Source organism: Silurus meridionalis, chromosome 23 (assembly GCF_014805685.1).
Source record: "Silurus meridionalis isolate SWU-2019-XX chromosome 23, ASM1480568v1, whole genome shotgun sequence".
Lineage (NCBI taxonomy): Eukaryota > Metazoa > Chordata > Actinopteri > Siluriformes > Siluridae > Silurus > Silurus meridionalis.
In genome coordinates this window covers 7,640,355-7,661,836 of record NC_060906.1, presented here as the reverse complement: position 1 = coordinate 7,661,836, position 21,482 = coordinate 7,640,355, and the positions used below count along the sequence as shown (strand labels likewise).

The window sequence follows — 21,482 nt, the reverse complement described above, 5'->3', positions numbered from 1 at the left end:
ACAGGTGTTCAGTAGGGATGAGATCAGAGCTCTATAGCAGGCCACTCAAGATCTTCCTCTCAAAAGCATGTAAACCATATCTTTAAGGAGCTCACTTTGTGCACAGGGGCAGTGTCATGCTGGAACAGGTTTGTGTTTTCAAGTTTAAGTGAATACAAAATGTCATTATAGCACATCTAAAGACGCTTTTGAATTGAGTGCCTCCAGATTTGTGGCAACAGTTTGGAAAAGAACCACATATAGAAGGAAAGGTCAGGTGACCCAATGCAATATATTGAGTGTGTGTGTGTGTATATAATGTATAAGGAAATTCTTTAGTGAGGAGAAACAAAAGAAACCATCCGTTTATTATTTTAGTTGCGTTATTTAATTAGAATTCCCCTAAATTCCTAAAAACAACCCTCCAATGTCCTTTTATATCCATGTGTATGATAGTTATTTCCATTTTTTAAATTCTCCATTCAAGCATTTAAACTGCTTCCCCTCCCCCGCCCCCCTTAGGTCGCACTATAAATACTTATGAACTGGAACAAGGATAGAATTTTTTCGTATCATTTATTGGTCGAAACGCATTTTCAGCCACATCTCTAACATTCCCAGTTTAAGAACATTAAACATGCGCAGAAAGAAGCGTGTGTGCATTTCAATCCTGGTTGTAGTTGTATATTTGCTGCAGATATTGTGAACTGGTTCTACTCAGCTAGGAAGTCTAGCCGCTGAGGAAGTAGTCGTTAATTGGAATTCAATTCAGTCCAATTTTTCTGTAGAACGCTTTTAACAACATACACTGTCCCAACGAAACTTTACAGAAGGAGTTTGTGACTCTAAATGTCAGCACTGTTCATTATCTAGGTGACACCGAATGTCCATTCATTATAGTTCCATCATTCATCACCTGGACACATGGATGCAAACCTGTTCATTGCAGATGTTAACATAAGACAATGTAGCAACCCGTTTATATTAATTACAGTCCAAATCTATACTTATGGTTCCAAACCTGCACAATAACTTCATATATTTTCAGGCTGTTTATGTGGAAATCATTCTCAGCAGTGAGGGGTTTCCAATTCAAGGATGGATCAGACAGGTTTGGAAACTCCATGAAGTGCTATGTAGAACGTTGTTACTGCAAGTTTCTCACTAGAGTTCGAACGATATTTTTTTTTCTTTCCGATGCCGATATTTAGAAATCAGGGGCAGCCAAAGGCCGATATGTATGGCCAATTTCTTTTTCCCTCTTATTCTTTTTAATTAACCCTGTATTTCTATTTTCATAAGTTATACAAAAATTGCTTACCAAATAATCGGTCATTTCAAAAGTGCAATCAATCGGTCAACCTCTACTACAGACCTTAAAAGTGTTAAATCCCAATTAGAATTACATGGTGTGGTTCCTGGCAGCCATTTTTTTCAGTGCAGTTTTCACCTGTTCAATGTGTTGCTAAATCATTGGCGTCCCACTTCAGGCAAATTCAAATGCCTGCTCTCGATATATTCCATGTGTTATTTCTGTATGTTGCAAAAGAAGGCACAAGGCAGCTTTTGAACAATGAGCGATATTTCTGGAGGAGATCTTCCTGCTCTTTTGTACACATCACTTTTTTTTTTTTGTCGTTGTTGTTTTGTAATAATTTGTAAAGTTTTGCATGCTGGGTGTATTCATTTCCTGGTTCTGTTACAGGCTTGTATTATGTTCTGAAAGCTCAGTTCTGATTTTTTTTTTTTCAAGCAAAAGATCAACCAAACTGATGAACTGAACAGTCATGTGACCCCAGTCTATGAAATTGTACACAAGTAAGAAGTACTTCTGTAAATGAGAAGGGATTCGTTTTTAAGTCCAAACTTTACTCTTGTCCGATGCCTGCAGTACAAAGTGAAACGGTGACTACGCATCAGATTATTGAAAAATAATCTACGTTCACAGCGAGCAGTTGTTCGCTTTGTTCTCTGCTCTTTACATGCCAAATGTTTATCACCAATAAAACACTCAGTCATCACTCTCTCCTCTTCTACCTAATTATGTGAGAAATCGTGTGGAACAAGATGTCAGTCTAATCTACAAAAAGTCTACACAAAGTGCAATAGAGGAACAGTGGAATAAAAAGCTTGATTTTTTTCTATAAAAGTTCTTAAAAACTGCAAAGAAAAATTTTAAACCTGAACATAAAGCAGCAAGTGCTTCAATACGGTATTAAAAAAAGATGCAACCCCAATTCCAAAAAAGTTGCGACGCTGTGTAAAGTGGGAATAAAAACAAAATGCAATGATTTGCGGATCTCATTAACCCATATTCAATTCACAGTAAAACAAAACAAAACAAAAATGTTTACACTGAGAATATGTACCATTTTAAGGAGAAAATAAGGTCATTTTGGATTTAATGGCTCAAACACATCCCAAAAAAGGGCCATGTTTACCACTATGTAGCATCACGTCATCTGTCCTTTAAACATCTGGGAACTGAGGAGACCAGTTGCTGGAATTTTAGGGCAGGGATGTTGTCTCATGTGTCTTATACAAGGTTCTAGCTGCTGTCCTTTGTTGTATTTTTCATTTCATGATGCACCAAATGTTTTTTTATGATGAAGGGTCTAGACTGCAGGCAGGCCAGTTAGCATCCGGACCCTTCTACTACAAATTCATTCTATTGTAAAATATTCTATTTTTATTGCATTTTCTTGCCTAATTTTTTCAATCCCTCTTCTGAGCGGCCAATTCCACAGGCACTAATGCACTCCCATACCATCAGAGATATGGCTTCTTAAACTGAGTGCTGAAAACAGGCCTGATGGTCCCTCTCCTCTTTAGTTCGGAGGACGTGATACCCATGTTTTCCAAAAAAATTTGATTCCTCTGACTACAGAACAGTTTTCCACTTTGCATTTTAAATGCGCTTTGGCCCAGAGAGGATAGCAGCATTTTTGTATCATGCTCACATATGCCTTCTTCTTTGCATGAAAGAGATTTGCAGATTTTCACAGACAATGATTTCTGGAGGTGTTAATGAGCCCATGTAGTGATTTTCCATACAGAATCATGACTGTTTTAAATGCGGTGCCACCTGAGGGCCCAAAGATCATGGGCATTTAATATTGGTTATCACCCTCATCCCTTGTGCAGATTTCTCCAGATTCTTTTAATATTATTTACCATAAATAATGACGTATTGAGCCATTTTGCAATTTTTATATTGAGGAACATAATTCTGAAATTGTTGCACAATTAGAGAAAAATAAAATTTGTAAACATTCACAGATTGCTGAAGCTCCGCCCATCTTTATTTCTGAGCGACTCTGCCTCTCTTAGATACACTATTTTTACCCAATCATCTTACTAACCTGTTGTCAATGAACCTCATTAGTTGTAAAATGTTTCTCCAACTGTTTAATTTTAATAACACTTACTTGTTCCAGACTTTTGTTGCCTTGTCCCACCTTTTTTGAGACCTGTTACAGCCATCAAATTTATAATTACCTTATTTTTCCTTAAAATGGTACGTTTGATATGTTTTCTATATTCTATTGTGAATAAAATATAGGACTATGAGATTACCAAATCATAGCATTTCGTATTTATTTACATTTTACACAGCATCCCAACTTTTTTTGGAATTGGGGTTGTAATATGGCGAAAGCCCTCATTGTTTTACCCTGTGAATACCAAAGATCTTTGCTCAGAAAGTTTTTTCCTGCACCTGTATGTTATGTTGTGTAACCAGGGCTTGATGTTCAGTTTCTAGATGTCCATTCGACATCCGTACACGTGAGAAATCTCTGCAGCATGTGCTTCATTTACAAACGCTGTGTTTAAGTTCACGAAGTGGCTCCGCTTTCCTCCATGACGGAGTGGACAGCGTTAGCAGGGCCGGCGCTGAGGTCCCTTATGCTGTCGTGGCGTGATTGGCTGTCGAGGCGCTGCGATCCACCGTGGCGTGACTGGCTCTCCAGGTGGACAGCGCTGCTTTGCTGAAGCTGCTCGTGGAGGCGGGATATGCTGACGTGGGGGAGACGGAGCTCCTCTGCGCCGTGGAAACTACACGATGCGTACCTGTGTTAGGAAACGGATGTGAAGCAGAGTGGGTGAAGTAGTTCTGATGGGGCTGGTTACGTTCTGTCCGCTTTTAACACGACTTATGTTTTACTCATATAATATATATACTACTTGCTGATAAAGATTGGCTTTTCAACTAAAATTCCCCTTAGTCATTAACAAAGGTCGAGGCACCAATAGTCCAAAAATCCACACCGATAGTTTTTCCAGCTTCCAGTCCGCTGTTATTTTGAGAGCGGCCTCTGGGGGCGAACCACTGATGCAGAGGGCGCTATATTATATTTATTACTTGTAATTGATTCATTATATAATTATATTTATTCATGAATATATTTATATTTATTTCATTAGCATGTTTTCATGATTCTGTACCGTTTTTATTTTATTTTTTGCAGCGCTTCAGACAAAAAAAAATCACTTAAGGAGCCATTGGCTCCTATGAAAAAAACAACAGACGCCAAATTATATTTTTAGGGGCCACACAAGAATGAACTTTAAAAAACACTTACTTCCAGTCATTCTGTCATGTGTACATCTGCCATCTTTTTACAGCATGGCCTAGGAACTGAATCGCTCATATAGGCGATGTTGAATTTTATTTTTCACTCTTTCCATTCTTTTTCGACACTCAGTCCGCATGCACGAGACACTGCGAGCGCTACCGGTGTTTTCTGTGGAATTCTCTTCATGATTATGTGATCACAAGCATTTTTATGCTTTTGGCTATCTCAGTGTTTTCTTATTGTCTCTTATTTTTATTTATTTGTTCTGGTAATTAAATCAGTTTTCCCTGCAATTTCTCTTCCCGCTTTAGAGCAGAAGTCGCAAAACATTTACTGCGTCTCGTGATCATACCTCAGCCATGAAAACTCTTGAGTTCAAGAAGTTCTTTAAATGTCTTTTGGCATTTTTATTTATGTTTTCACTGACTGACATAGAAAGATGGTCCTCAGTGCCTCTGTCTTTCTCCCTCTCTCGAACGCTGGCACAACTGCAGCCTGCTTTTTTACTGCAGGTGTGTCATCAGTGGGAGAGTTGGACAGAAATGGAGACTGTTTGACAAAGTTGGATATTTTTAGTTTTGACATTTTTTCTGATGCGGAAAGATGAGTTTTGCTTTAACTGTCTGGTTAGTTTTGGAGCTTTAACTCAAGAGTAGGCGGGGCATGCGTCTCTATTTATTACGTCAACAAATTATGTGATAGGCCATTCCTCACAGAACACGCACATAATAAGTCATAACATGCAGATTACTCGGTCATAACGTGCAAATTTATATGGTTGCAGGTGTCGATCTAGACAAAAATATTACTTGCAAATGATCATTTTTGGTCGCAAATGCGACTATTTTATTCGCAGTCTGGAGCTCTGTGGAGTGTTATGTTTGCTCTTTTATCCATTATTTATTTTAAAAATAAATAGAAAAAAGCACTTAAAAAACAAACAAAAAAAAGACCAAGTTAGATACTCAGGAAGTTAAAATGCAGAGTAAAATGCAGCGGCATAAGGCCAATTCCGTACAAGCCCTGACACCTGAGCTTCCCAAAATGCCCATAACTTGTAAAACATTCATTACGCAGCTCTACGGTCGGCTCATGCTCTCTTCCTCACCTGCCATTGTGAGACTGGCGCCGGCTGCTGTGGAAACTGCTGGCTTTGCTGTGCACACTGCTTGGGCGGCTGCTCCCGCTGTGCGCCTCATCCAGTATGGCCAGGTGGGTAGAGGAGGCGTGGGTGGAGGTGCCTTGGGTGGAGGTACCACGGGACTGGCGAACCACAGCCACTCCAGGCTCACGCAGGAGCAGCTGAGTAAAATCGGGCTCCTGCAGCACCTGTCTGCTGTCGTGCACCACACAGCTGAGACGAGGAGAACATGGGTCAGAGGAGGAATGTAATGAGAAAGGGACTGAATCATAAATATAGTATATTTCTTGCAATAAAAATCTTTTTTTAGGGGTGTCACCAAATAAGGATTTACATGGTCAAATCATAGTATATGTGTGTGCATGGGGGGAATTTAGCGAATTAAAGTCGCAATAAGGCAAACTTTTTTTTTTATGTGGAGGAAACACTGTTAATTATTTAAATCCCTGCCAGCAAGATGCTTCTGTGTTTGCTCACGGATCATGGAAAGTCAACCGGTTATAATTTATATAAATAATATACTTATTAAAAGCTTCTCTCATCAGTCAAATACCATAACCAACACAATCAATACACAAAGGACATCAAGACCGGACGCAGTTATAGGAGAATGTTTGAGATATAATTTATATTTAGGAGACTCACTCTTTTTTGTGATGGCCATGAAAGAAGCTGGCCCACTCAAAACAGGTCTTCTTACTGCCCACCCAAAAGACAGATGGAATTCCCACCACCAGCATCATCAAGTATTTAATAAGCAAGAGGGCAACATCTGGCTTGCTTGTCTGCTCCACCTGTATAGACAACAGTCCGACACTCAGACATCGTATACACCATATTTTACAAATAATATTGTATAAAATATATATTCTTAAAATACAAATATTATTCCTATATATATACAGGGAGTGCAGAATTATTAGGCAAGTTGTATTTTTGAGGATTAATTTTATTTGAGGATTTAATTTGAACAACAACCATGTTCTCAATGAACACAAAAAACTATATCAAATATGATAATATCAAAGCTGAATATTTTTGGAAGTAGTTTTTAGTTTTAGCTATTTTAGGGGGATATCTGTGTGTGCAGGTGACTATTACTGTGCATAATTATTAGGCAACTTAACAAAAAACAAATTCATACCCATTTCAATTATTTATTTTTACCAGTGAAACCAATATAACATCTCAACATTCACAAATATACATTTCTGACATTCAAAACCAAACAAAAACAAATCAGTGACCAATATAGCCACCTTTCTTTGCAAGGACACTCAAAAGCCTGCCATCCATGGATTCTGTCAGTGTTTTGATCTGTTCACCATCAACATTGCGTGCAGCAGCAACCACAGCCTCCCAGACACTGTTCAGAGAGGTGTACTGTTTTCCTCCTTGTAAATCGCACATTTGATGATGGACCACAGGTTCTCAATGGGGTTCAGATCAGGTGAACAAGGAGGCCATATCATTAGATTTTCTTCTTTTATACCCTTTCTTGCCAGCCACGCTGTGGAGTACTTGGACGTGTGTGATGGAGCATTGTCCTGCATGAAAATCATGTTTTTCTTGAAGGATGCAGACTTCTTCCTGTACCACTGCTTGAAGAAGGTGTCTTCCAGAAACTGGCAGTAGGACTGGGAGTTCAGCTTGACTCCATCCTCAACCCGAAAAGGCCCCACAAGCTCATCTTTGATGATACCAGCCCAAACCAGTACTCCACCTCCACCTTGCTGGCGCCTGAGTCGGACTGGAGCTCTCTGCCCTTTACCAATCCAGCCACGGGCCCATCCATCTGGCCCATCAAGACTCACTCATTTCATCAGTCCATAAAACCTTAGAAAAATCAGTCTTGAGATATTTCTTGGCCCAGTCTTGACGCTTTCAGCTTGTGTGTCTTGTTCAGTGGTGGTCGACTTTCTGCCTTTCTTACCTTGGCCATGTCTCTGAGTATTGCACACCTTGTGCTTTTGGGCACCCAGTGATGTTGCAGCTCTGAAATATGGCCAAACTGGTGGCAAGTGGCATCTTGGCAGCTGCACGCTTGACTTTTCTCAGTTCACGGGCAGTTATTTTGCGCCTTGGTTTTTCCACACGCTTCTTGCGACCCTGTTGACTATTTTGAATGAAACGCTTGATTGTTCGATGATCACGCTCAGAAGCTTGGCTATTTTAAGACTGCTGCATCCTCTGCAATATATCTCACTATTTTTGACTTTTCTGAGCCTGTCAAGTCCTTCTTTTGACCCATTTGCCAAAGGAAAGGAAGTTGCCTAATAATTATGCACACCTGATATAGGGTGTTGATGTCATTAGACCACACCTTCTCATTACAGAGATGCACATCACCTAATATGCTTAATTGGTAGTAGGCTTTCCAGCCTATACAGCTTGGAGTAAGACAACATGCATAACGAGGATGATGTGGTCAAAATACTCATTTGCCTAATAATTCTGCACTCCTGTATATATATATATATATATATATATATATATATATATATATATATATATATATATATATATATATATATATATAAAAGAATAAAAATATGCTTCAGGTGTATATATTTTTTTTTTTACATAGGAATTAAAGCAATAACTGTAACCTGACAAAAAACTTTTTATAAATGTACTTCAATTACAAATTCCCCTCAGGTGACCAAAACGGATTTCCAACGAGAATGTCAAATTTGGACTCGTCTGAATATAGCACACTTTTCTACTTTGAAACAGTCCATTTTACATTAGCTTTGGCCCACAGGACACAACAGCGCTTCTGGATCATGTTCACATATGGCTTCCTTTTTGCATGATAGCAATTTAATGGCGGATTGTGTTTACCGACAGTTGTTTCTGGAAGTATTCCTGGGCCCATTTAGTAATGTCAATGACACAATCAAGCCGATGATTGATGCAGTGTGGTCTGAGGGCCCGAAGATCACGGGCATCCAACAAAAGTTATTCTGCCTTTTCCTTTTTGCACCGAGATTTCTCCAGTCTGTACTGTAGATGATGAGATTTTTGACATTGAGGAACATTGTTTTTTTACGCATTCGTTCACAGATTGGAGAGCCTCTAGCTAATTTTACTTCTGCCTTTTTAAGACATCCCTTTTATAGCCAATCATGTTACAGTCCTAATGTCAGTTAACTTGATTAGTTTCAACATGTTCATCCAGCTAAATATTTTAAATTTTTTGGCTTTTTCAGTCCTTTGTTGCCCCTGTAGCAGGGATCTAATTTAAAATGAGCTCATTTTGTGCATAAAAGTATTAAAGTTCTTAATTAAAACTTTTATGTTCTCCATGTTCTATTGTGAATTAAATATTGGCTCATGTGATTTGAAAGTCTTTTACTTTTCATTTTATAAAAAAAAAAGGACGTCCCAACATTACAGTATTCGGGTTGTATTCTATTTTAGGAACGAAATAAACTAAATGAAAAGAGATTTGTTCGTTTTGATGAACGAGATTCTAAGAACTAAGTCGTATAAATGATAGATCTTTCCATCGCTAGTATATACCGCATAGCCCTTCTTTTGTGCCTCTGCGTACACAAGTCCTGCCTCGTATGCTGCTCTGTATAAATACAAATAAACCAGCAAAATAGATAAAATAAAATAAAATCTATTAAAAAAAAATGTATACACGTACACTAAAGCACAACCTGACTATGTGACGCAGGGAAACCAAGTCCAATGGAGTGAATGTGGCCTTGTTAGAAACAGATTTAATGCATGTACAATGGGCACACACACACACACACACACACACACACACACTCCATAGTCTATGGGTGTGTGTGTGTGTGTGTGTGTGTGTGTGTGTGTGTGTGTGTGTGTGCCCATTGAGTCACTGCACAGCAAACCAGTGTGTCAAAATATCATTTCCAATCCTGCTGCCTCTCGGTTTTGAAAGAAATTCCCAATTATACAGCTGCTGTTCATCTACGTGCACCAATTTTACATTGTCCTTCATTACATTTATTTATTTTGTTTATTTATTTATTTTTTTTCTGTGTACTGTGTACCACTGTGTATAGTAGAAATGACAATAAAAGCCTCTTGACTTGACTTGACTTGACAATATTTTGATCAGCATGACAAACAACTGATGATGTAGGAAACAGACACTTGTACAAAATTAATGAAATGAATGTATTAAAGCATTCGCGATTTGCTTTTATAAGGTTGAACAAGTAGTTTTGAGAATTTTATTTCTGATCTGAGAAACGCACCAAAGCAACTGAGAAAAACGGTACGTATACTATGGTGTCTTTTTTCAAGTTGATATGAAACCTGAACCAATTAGTGCTTGACATGAAAGGAAGAGAGAAATTATAAAAGAAAAGTCAGAATGTGTGTGTGTGTGTGTGTGTGTGTGTGTGTGTGAGAGAGAAAGAGAGAGAGAGAGAGAGAGAGAGAGAGAGAGAGAGAGAGAGAGAGCTACATGCCCAGTAAGTAGTGCTTGCATGTGTGTATTTAATTATTAAATGCTAATGGAAAAGACTAGAAGTTTGCCTGAGGCTTATGTGTGGCCCTGGTAGGTTTAGTACAAGGCATCACTTACTGAATGCCAATTTTCATCCACGTGACTGGAATCCATTTGTGAAACTGGTAAGAAGAATATGTATCTTACTACTTTGTAAACACTTTATGCATCCTACCTTGTAAGGGCAGGGGATGTGGTAGTTCCTGCACTGCTCCTGCACCCATGTGATCTCCCACACGGGTCTGTAGCTCTGCTCGTACATGAAGCAGCCGATGACGGTCAGCAGCGGCACCAGGTAGAGCACGGAAAACACGCCGATGCGGATCATGAACTTCACCAGTTTGTCTTGATTCTCCTTGTCCAGCGGGATCTCCATGCGCACGCGATTGAGCGCCACGATGCCGGCTAACAGCAGCACCACGCCAGCGGTCACCGCCAGCGCCAGCGGGGCCAGGAGGAACCAGCGCAAAGCAGCGAGGTCGTAAAGACCGACGAAGCAGACGCCGCTTACACCGTCACCCTCCACCCTGTTCAGAGCCATGAGCGTGATAGTGAGCACACCAGGCAGTCCCCAGGCTACTGCATGGAAGAGCAGCGCTTTCTTCTCGATCGCCTCACTGCCCCACTTGGGTACGGCGGCCAGGAACCAGGTGACGGTGAGCACGACCCACCACGCGCTGCCCGCCATGGTGAAGAAGTACAGAGCCATGAAGAGCAGCGTGCAGGCTTTGTTATGCGAGCCCTGCGTGACGGTCGCGGAACGGAAGTGTCCCGGTGCCGCTTTGTTGCACGCCACACGCTCCTCCAGCAGGAAGCCCAGAAAGAACACCAACGACACCATCATGTAGCAAACGGAGTAGAAGACGATAGGACGCTCCGGGTAGCGGAAACGGCCCATGTCGATGAGGAAGGTGAGGAAAGTGAAAAGCGTGGCCGACAAACAAATGATGGAAACCACGGCGATGAAGTAGCGGGCAAAAGCAAGCTCCTGTCTGCTGAAGTACATATTCGGGCACGGGGCCGAGCAGTCACGAACCCCAAGGAACCTGTAGCCCAACTCGGGGTCGACCTTCAGCTCGCGTGGGCACCAGAAACCGTAGTCGCGCTGTACAGACATGGGAGATTCCGCTGTGGAGTCGGCGCTTGATAGGAGGTCCTCTGCTCGTGGATATGGCTCATCACATTCGGGAAACCTGCGGAAACCATTAAGCATATATGATGCCTAGTTATTTTATTAACTCCCTAATAAAAATTATAAAAAATAAGATTTTTCAGCATCTCGGCATATTTACCGGTTACAGGCCATCTCTTCAGGCCAGCTCAATCCAAAGATGTCCATGAGCTTGTAGCAGTCACTCTTGGCACGCTGGCACAGGTGGCGACACGGCAGGGTTACACGTCCATACTCCGTACACACCGGGGCGTAGAGGGCACAGAGGAAGGGGCGCATGTCAGCCGAGCACTCCAGGTTCACCATGGGGTGGAAAGGCTAAAGGGGAAGAGGGAGGCATTATGGCATCACTAACACTAGCTTGCATGGAACAACTCGTAATTTTGTTAATACATTATGAATGGTTAGATAAATAGACGGACAGACACGGAAGGACAGATAGACAGATCGATAAATGGATGGGTGGATGGATAGACAGACAGGCGGACAGATGGATGGACAAATAGATGGATGGACCGGCAGACAGATAAATAGACAGACAGACAGACATCTGGGATGGGTGAGTGGATGGATGGACAGTGGACAGATGGATAGATAGATGGATGGACAAAGATAAATGAACAGGCAGATAGACAGATGGATGAACAAATAGACAGATAGATAGATGGATGAACAAATAGACAGATAGATAGATGGATGGTCGAATGGACAAATGGGTGGAGAGACAGACATGTGGGTTGGGTTGGACAGAGACAGGCAAACAGACAAAAATCAAGCTGATATGGAGAAACCGAAAGTACCCTTAAATAATTGATAAAAGTGTGACCATATAAACCATATAAAAGTTTCAGAAGAAAAGACATCAGCAATGAGGGTGTCCTTCTTTCATTTTCCCCACCACTATATAAACTAAAACCATTATCTGGCAGGGTTTTTTCTGAGAAATTCAATAAAACCAGAATAGTAAGCATGCAAAAGATGCAGGCTGTTTAGTACGTTACATATTAATAACTTGATGACATTATTTGTGAAACATTTCCTTCAAGCTGCCTGTAAAAAGGATTGGGATGGGTGTTAGTCTTGCCCATTTTGACACAAAGCATCCTCTTGAAGCATCGCTTCCTTACACATAATCCATATTTAACAGGGTAATCTGCGCTCGGATCTAGACTTGACGTAGACGTGACACAGAAACAGAGATGTTGAAGTGTGTGCAACATTCAGATCACTGACATATATATATATATATATATATATATATATATATATATATATATATATATATATATATATATATATATATATACAGTGGAACCCGGTTATCTCGCCCTCGGTTAACTCGACAACCCTATTAAGTCGACGTTTTTGAAGTGGAACCGCCAAATTCTCATTTTTTATCAGTTATGTCGACTTTTTTTATGTCGCCGAACCCTAATATCTCGAGCACAAGGGGGGAAAAATTAGAAATGTTAATGTCAGTTATGTCGATCGGCACTGTGCAGCCGCAGAAAAACTCGCGAAAGTGGTGGAAAAATCAAACCTAGATACTACAGGTGTTGTATTGTATACTGGTGAATCTCTGCTGTTAGTAAGTGCACATATGCATTTTTTTGTTAAATGTTATGCGATGAACGGAGGCGGCGCTCGGCTTCAACTTCTTACCGGCGCGTCGCTCACCGAGAGCCGTGCTCCTTACCGGCGCGGGCGAGGAGCACGGCTCTCTCGGTAAGGAGCACGGCTCTCGGTAAGGAGTTGAAACCGTGAGCTTCAGAGAAAGCGGCCGAGAAAGCACCTGCCACGCCCCCTTCGGCCGTTCACGTTTGAGACTTTTCTGTCGTTTTTGGTTTCGGAGTTTTCAGAAACGTAGTTACTGTTTATTTTTCTTTTTTTCCCCCTCATGTGGACTAAATGTGAGACGGGACTGTGCAGCCGCTGTTTTTTTTTTTTTTTTGAGCGATCTGTGTGTTTATAATGTTGGAGAATATAATAAAGGTTTGTATGGAGAATGGACGGTGGTTTGTATTGTATACTGGTAAATCTCTGCTGTTAGTAGGTGCACTTATGCCTTTTGTTGTTAACAAACGTATGTAAATTTTTATAGCATGCCTTCATCAAACAAATCGCGGCAACGCTGTTGTGTAAAAAACCCTCCAAAAACATGTGCATGCACATTCTCATTTATTAACGCACATCATGTACATAAAGAAATTTCAAGCACGTTAATATATTGCCGCCATTTTGTTTTCATTTATCTCGATCATCGATTACCTCGATGCTTTTTGGCGACCCCCTAGGACATCGACATAACCGGGTTCCACTATATATATATATATATATATATATATATATATATATATATATATATATATATATATATATGGGGACATGCCCACATTTATTCCCACTTAAAATGGCTAAAATCACACACAGGTGTATCACATCAGGTACACATGCTTAGAACATCGTTACTCAGTTTTCTGAAGAAGACTTGCCCTTTTTAAAACTCAGGCATTTAATTTGCTTTGCTCCTGACTGTTGAAGTGAGAGTGAACACTGTGGTGAGATCGAAAGAGCTGTCTGAGGCCTTTAGAAAGAAGATTGTCTGGTAAAGGATTTAAAAAGAATCTCAAAAGAATTTGAAATCAGCCACTGTCCAGAAAATAGTCTACAAGTGGAAGACATTCAAAACAACTGCCAACATGCCCAGTTTTGGCCGTTCAAGCAAGTTCACCCTGAGAGCAGAACACAAGATGCTAAAAGTGGTCACCAAAAACTCGAAAATGTCACCACGGGACCTACAGTGTGCTCTTGCTACTGTTGATTTAAAAGCGCATGTCTCTACTATCAGAACGAGACTACACAAGTTTAACCATTATGGGATGTGTGCAAAAAGGAAATATTTGCTCTCTAACAAAAACATGAAGGCCAGACTGAAGTTTACCAGAGAGAATGTAGACAAAGTCCAGGACTTCTGAAATAATGTTCTTTGAACAGATGTCTAAAATTGAATTATTTGGACACTGAAACAGAGGACATCTTTAGTGTAAAACAAATACAGCATTCCAGGAAAAGAACCTCGTACCAACTTTGAAACATGGAGGTGGAAGTGTCCTGGTTTGAGGATGCTATAATGCAGCAGGACCTGGCCAGCTCATCCTCATAGAATCCACCAAGAATTCTATCATGTATCAGAGCATGCTTGAGGAACGTGTGAAAAATTCAAATATATATATATATATATATATATATATATATATATATATATATATATATATATATATATTTTATATATACATGACCTAAAACGTACCAGTAAGTCTACCAAGGACTCGCTGGAAACTAAGAAATGGAGAGTCCTGAACTGAGTCAAAGCCCAGATCTTAATCCTATTGAGATGCTGTGGGGTGACTTGAAACGTGCTGTAAATGCAAGAAACCCCTCAAACATCTCACAGCTAAAAGAATTCTGCGTTGAGGAGTGGGGCGAACTTTCCTCAGGCTGATATCAGAGACTGGTAGATGACTACAAAAAGCGTCTCACTGAAGTTATTTCAGCCAAAGGGGGTAACACAAGCTATTAGGGGGGCAGGGTGTCCAAACTTTTTCCTCAGCTAGAATATGCATTTTTGTTGATATCTTTTGTTTAAGAAGTAAAACAACGTTAACTTTTGTGGATTACCTGCAAATTAAATCACTTTGTTTTCCAGAAATGAATAAAGACTATCTTAGACATTGATATGTGAACTAAAATTTCAACGTGTGTTTACTTGATGACCATTAGAAGTTCTTCAGGTTAAATATGTCAAGTCTGTATTGTCCATCAAGCATTTTTGTTTGTTTGTTTGTTTCTAGAAAGCTTTTTTGTAACACATTATTCAAGTCACAAGCTATGGATGGAAATGTCCAGGGTGAGCTTTTTGAACAAAATATATATGTTATATATAATGTTTTAGCTATCGATTGTAACTTAACTCTCAAACTCAAACCAGGAAACCCCCAATCCTGCTCCAGGAATGGCATGCATTTAACATGGCAGCTCACATTACATGTCAGCATTACATTTACAGCATTTCTCAGATGCCCTTTTCCAGTAGCCTTATTACAATTATCCCATTTATACACCTAATTTTCTGAGTTGAGGATCAAGGGCCTTGCACAAGGGCCCAGCAGTGGCATCTTGGTGGTGCCCATGATTTTAATCTGATGACCTTCTGATCAAAAATCCAACATCTTATGCAGTAAACTACACCCTCTCCCAGGCAGCTCCTCTTACCTTACACTGTATATACACACAAATATGTAGTTTAGCGCAGTCAACATCCTCATATTCGCATGGCATTTCTAGAACACTGACTCTACAGTTTGTTGTCCTTCTAAACCAAACGCAAGTTTGTTTAGTCTCCGCCTCGCACTTTGAGTGTATTTAGCGTGAGCATCATTTTTATGTAACACTGCCTTAATCCTCCTGGGCATGGAATTCATCAGAGCTGTACAGGTTGTTGCTGGGATCCTCTTCCACTCCTCCATAATGACATCACTGAGCTGCTGGATGTTAAACACATGATGCTTCTCCACCTTCCGCTTGAGGATCCCCACAGGTGCTCAATATGACAGGCGTCATGTTCTGCTTCTGAACTGCAGCTCCCCAGTACCAGCAGCACTCATGCAGCCCCAGAACATGTTGCTACCACCACCACGTTTGACTGTTGGCAAGACACCATTTGTTTGGTACTTCTCACCAGGACGTCGCCACACATGCTGGACACAATCTGAGCCAAACAAGTTTATCTTAGTCTCATCAGACCACAGGACATGGTTCCAGTAATTGGACTAGGTTGTCTTCAGCAAACAGTTTGTGGGCTTTCTTGTGAGCCAGCTTCAGTAGAGGCTCCTTCTGGGACGATGCCATGCAAACCTCTAAAGCAGTGCTGCAGAACTTATGAGTCTGTTTTTTGAAGCAGCTTCTGCACCTGACAGCGAGGACTTGACTTCTTTGATCAACCCTTGTGAGGCCTGAACCCGTCTTGGAAAACCTCTTACTTTACCGATCTTCTTATAGCCTTGGCAAGAGCAACAATTTTAATTCTTAAATCATCAGAGAGTCTTTACTATGAGGTGCCATGTTAAACATCTAGTGGTCAGTATGAGAGAATTCTACTCAAAGCACCACATTTTAGTTGCTCTAATACAACATACACAAATTTGAATGATCCTGTAAAGCACTTTTGAGTTCTCTCCTTCTTGAACATTCACCTGCCTGGTCACTGTTTGAAGCACAGCAGCTCACAGCTACTTTAATCTGCACTGTAACTTCAAACCGCAAAAGAGAAAAGACAGAAGCCTTTAGCGATCCACACCTGGAGTAGTGAACACTAATCTATCATAAACCTGCAATCACAACTATGTGATGGAACACAATTAAATATCACAGAATTTTTTTTTCCACAAAAAGGTCTTTAGTTTAAAACTCTTTTTTTTTTGTAGATTTAAAAAACCCAAACAACTAAATTGAATATTCACATAATAAAAAAAAGGATGCATTATCCATCCTGCTGCCAAGGCAACCAGGGATCCAGGCAAAAAACCCACTTTCAGCAAGGGGTCTCTAAGGACTGAGGTCAAAGGGCATGGTGGTGGAAGGGAACCACCTCCTGAGAAAGAAAAGAGCCCTGTTCTTTTGTTGTGAGACAATCGGGACTGGTTTCCAAAGCAACTGCGCTGCCTTATGTGGGGGGAGGGATGAAGAAAAAGATAGAAAGAGGGAGAAAGCTGGAGGTGGAGTAGGAAAGGAACAAAAGGCTGCGGTGTGGAAGGGAAATCGATGAGTGAGCCAGTGGTTTGATATAAACTATGCTGGACTAAAGAAATAAATAAGGATTAAGAAGGCGTCTGAAAGAATGAATGAACAGGGTGTGGAAAAAAAAAAGGAAAGTACATCTTCTGCTGTGGGAATAACATCCTGAATATTACTGTGCAGCATGTCAGTACAATCAATAAACAGTAAACAGCATTAATAGAATGTGAGGAATTAAGCAACACACTTGGGCCAGCCTCTGTGGGACAACGAAAGCTTTACTCTAAAAAATGAATGCAGCATCGAGTTGTCCAGGACAACATTAATCCTGCTCAGATATCCTTCATTCTGCAAACACGACCACGCTCCCTCATCCCCTCGAAAAAAAAAACCTTGGGCAAATGTCTCGTATCACAAATTGACACGAGGTTACGCAGAGTTCATTCCATGCTGGTGCTTTTACAACCATCTTCTGGGGTTGAAAGTTCCTGAAAATAATAAAGAGTCTGTCGTTTTTTTTTAAATAAATACCCGAACGAAGGCACGGAATAAGAAGAACATCATGAACCTTCTGGAAGCGTTTCCATCAGTCTTATTATTCATTAAGTTTTTCCTGTCAGTCGTCTTCTTTTTTTAAGGCTTTTCCTCAACCATTAGTTCTGCCTTCTGCTCCAGTGGAGTCACGATAAAAGATTCATTTTATATAATTGAGTCATTTCCTGAAATCTAGGACATACAGATTCCAGTTTCCACTCCCCTGTCCTCAGCATAGTAAACTAGACTTACGTCGTCAGATAATGGAAATAATTGAGGGCTGTACATTCCAGTTGTACATTAGGACTAATATGTTAAACCTTTGTTCAAATACTGAAACAAAACTACAAATTTTATCCGGTGAAGATTTTGATCACACTAAAAGTCAAACCATTTGGTCAAAAGATTTTATTCAAAAATGTTTAATGCAAACCAAATCCAGCCCAACACCACGGAAATACCACTCCGATCATAAAGCATGGTGCAGGAGGAACGGGAAAGCCTCTATACGTACTACATACACTTTATGTTCCAACTGGATAATGAGCCACTAGAAAAAGATTAAACTTGACAAAAACCGTTATACTGAGCCAAATTCTTCAACTAGTTTGATTTTTGACTAGAACACCAGTGCTTGTCTCTATCTGTTGTATCCAAGTCTTTTTTAATTGGGTTTAACTTCTACCTACTTAAACCTGGACTTTTTACAGGTATAAAAATGGATGCTAGCATGGTGGTACTACACAGAGTAGTAAATGGCTAGTGCATCCTAGCAAAAAAAAACAGCAAAATAAAAGCGAGGAACGAGGAAAAGTTACAGTGCGGTAACAATTTTTAAAGACATTTGAAATTGATTTCAAAAAGTCAAAAAGTCGCTCCACGGTGGCGGCGTAAAGCAGAGTAGAGGAGCATGTTTTTAATGCTGCGATAAAAACACTGATTTAGTGCGTGCAAAATTTCAAGCAGCTACCCAGAGACAAGAAAATCCACATCGCGATACTGTGCGAGATTTAATAAGAATATATATAGAATAAATAAATACATGAGTGAGAACAATTATGAATTTCATTAAACAAATACTTTCTCATAACCTACAGCCACTGCAGAGGGACTTTTAGAACGCAACTGTATTTGCATTTTGATGTAATATGGCTATTAAGTGCACTAAATGGGTTTAGATTTCATCGATATTCTTGTTTGCGATTTTAGTAATAAAAATTTACGTTTTTTTCTAAGAAGAAAAACAAAATACTTGTTCATTTTAAGAGGCCCGTCTTATTTTCTCTCTTATTTAGTATCGATCTTTAATAAAGTAAAAACTACTTCTTATCTGATTACACGATTAATCGATTGAATAATCGTTAGAATCCTTGATTACTAAAATAATATGTCAACAGCCCCAGTGTGGTGATAAAGTTTCATGTGAGCGAAGGTATAAAACCCACGGATATCTACAGAAGACTGTGTGTGTGTGTGTGTGTGTGTGTGTGTGTGTGTGTGTGTGTGTGTGTGTGTGTGTGTGTATATATATATATATATATATATATATATATATATATATATATATATATATATATATATATATATACACACACACACACACACACACATATATACACAAACATTCATATAACATTCATATACACATTCTTATATGTAAGCACAGCCACAATGCAAAGTATCGACGGTGGACGTACCTCCATGGCAAGAGCTGCGGTTTGCTGATCGTAGTGGTTGAGTAGGTTGGGCATGAACGTGGTGTTGTAAGACAGACCCTGGCACATCCTGAGTGTGATGGGCTCGCAGGTGAAGGTGCTGTGGCTGCTCGAGGAAGGCATGTTGATAGCTGTGCATGTGCTTAGCATGGAAAGCACAACCCAAGCAAGATCCATTGTCCTGACCTCAGCCAGAAACATGGCAGGAACCGAATGATGTCACTCTCGGGGAGGGATATTTTTGTGTGTGTGTGTTATGAGAGATAGAGTTGCCTCATTGACTGGAATTTGAGGTGGTGCCAGTGGTTTAGCTGATCTCCATTGTTCTGCTGTAAAACGTAAAAGAGCTTCTCAACAGAGTTCCTTCTTCAGGTGTACTTGCATGGCCTAGTTTAATTGTTTTTCTTTTTTTTTTTTTTTTTACTTATTTGACCGCCTCACCAGATCTGTAGAAAAAAGACCAGAACAAATTTCACATGCAATACCAGTGACGCATTCTCTTCTCAGTGTACACAAAGACTATGTACTGCATCAGGACAGGATTACAATAGAAAAATCGTCAGATCTAAATCAAATGATAGTAAGGTAGAGGATCATTTTTTGGGTGGCAAAATTACCATGTAGACACGTTTGCCTCAGATATGTCTAATGCTGCAAATATCCATCTTTTTTATAGGAAGATACTGTATTGATATGGCTATTTGGTGAAGGTGAAGGTGTAATATTCTCAGGAATATTAATAAACAACAACATGTGAGTAAAGAAAAAGCTGCAAAGCCATAGCAAAGACCAGGTCAGGTAATATGCACCAAAGCTCTTCTGGAACAATAATCTGGTCAGAATAAAGAGTAATAAAACTCTTAGTAAGTAACTCATCATACCTGGTAAAAGATGAACTGTGTCCTCATACCCACAGGGAAGCATGGTGGGGGCAGCATTATGATAAAGGGATGCGTCTCTGTAATCGGTACTGAGAAATTTCATACTGTTGTGTGTAAAAAGAAAAAAAAGAAAAGTAAAGTAAAACACATTAATGATGTCTTTTTATTACTATTTTTGCAATGAAAACATTTCGATATTCACTTTAAGGCCAAAAGTATGCAGACACCCGTCCGTCACACCCATGTGTGGTTATGTCCTACACTGTTGTCACAAACCTGGAAGCACACAGTCGTCTAAAATGTCCTTGTCTGCTGTAGCATTACAATTTCTCTTCACTGGAAGTCAAAGCCTCATACACTGTTCCAAAATGACAATGCTCTATGGAGCTTGATGAAGACATGGTGACATGCTGACCTCACCTATAAGATAAACTGAAACAACAACTGAACTCCAGACCTTTCAGCAACATCAGTACCTGAACTCACTGATACTAATGCAGTTAAATGGTCACTATAATCCATACAGTTCCTCCATCTAGTTGAAAACCTTCCCAGATGAGTGGAGCATACATGCATAGACAGACAGACAGACAGACAGATAGACAAACAGATAGACAGCTAGACAGCCAGATAGATAGATAGATAGATAGATAGATAGATAGATAGATAGATAGATAGATAGATAGATAGAGACACGTTCATCACAGCGGTATCACTTCTTGAGCGTATATCACGCACGCACGGGACCATGTTCTTTGAAGAACAAAGCGCGTGCTCGGTCAGTGTATTGTGATATGAGATCAGAGGAACCTTACCGGGGTAATGAAGGCGTCTCTGTGATGGTGTTCGGTTCTTCTTACCGAATGCAGGCCTCCTTACTGCTATGCAGCGGATGAAAGAATCACGCACTGGACCGTCTTTTACACGCACACACACTCACCGCGGCTCTTCTTCACGTCTCCTGCGTCTGCGCGCGTGCAGACCGCGCGCCTGGTGTGGCGCGTCGAGTAACAACAACGGCAGCGGGCACGAGCGCGCGCACGCGGTAAGAGAGAGCGTTACAAGCGAATAAAAGCCAAGTGGAAAATATGTTATAAAGATATTATATACTGTGGTCGTTAAATAAAGCGGGTCCCGAGGCGCTGAGACTGTTTTATATTTAGCAGCAGCAGCAGCAGCAGCAACGGCAGTAGTAATGG

General features: G+C 40.2%; 1 protein-coding gene across 1 annotated transcript; it reads right to left on the bottom strand.

Annotated features, from left to right (window-relative positions):
* Nucleotides 1–1,827: 1,827 nt before the first annotated feature.
* fzd3a (frizzled class receptor 3a) lies at nucleotides 1,828–21,454 on the bottom strand. Its single transcript, XM_046836311.1, has 8 exons — nucleotides 21,099–21,454; nucleotides 20,284–20,387; nucleotides 19,385–19,848; nucleotides 11,482–11,678; nucleotides 10,365–11,382; nucleotides 6,343–6,491; nucleotides 5,665–5,910; nucleotides 1,828–4,050 (listed from the first exon to the last, which is right to left on the bottom strand). The coding sequence occupies exons 3-8, from the start codon at nucleotides 19,601–19,603 to the stop codon at nucleotides 3,816–3,818; spliced, it is 2,064 nt and encodes a 687-aa protein (XP_046692267.1). The 5' UTR covers nucleotides 19,604–19,848; nucleotides 20,284–20,387; nucleotides 21,099–21,454; the 3' UTR covers nucleotides 1,828–3,815.
* Between the last annotated feature and the right edge of the window lie 28 nt (nucleotides 21,455–21,482).

Coding starts and splice junctions, on each gene's coding strand:
- fzd3a (XM_046836311.1), bottom strand. CDS start 19,603: ATGTTTCTGGCTGAGGTCAGGACAATGGATCTTGCTTGGGTTGTGCTT. Junction 11,383..11,481: donor GAAGAGATGGCCTGTAACCG/GTAAATATGCCG, acceptor TGGTTTCCGCAG/GTTTCCCGAATGTGATGAGC. Junction 4,051..5,664: donor CGCCAGTCTCACAATGGCAG/GTGAGGAAGAGA, acceptor TTCCTAACACAG/GTACGCATCGTGTAGTTTCC.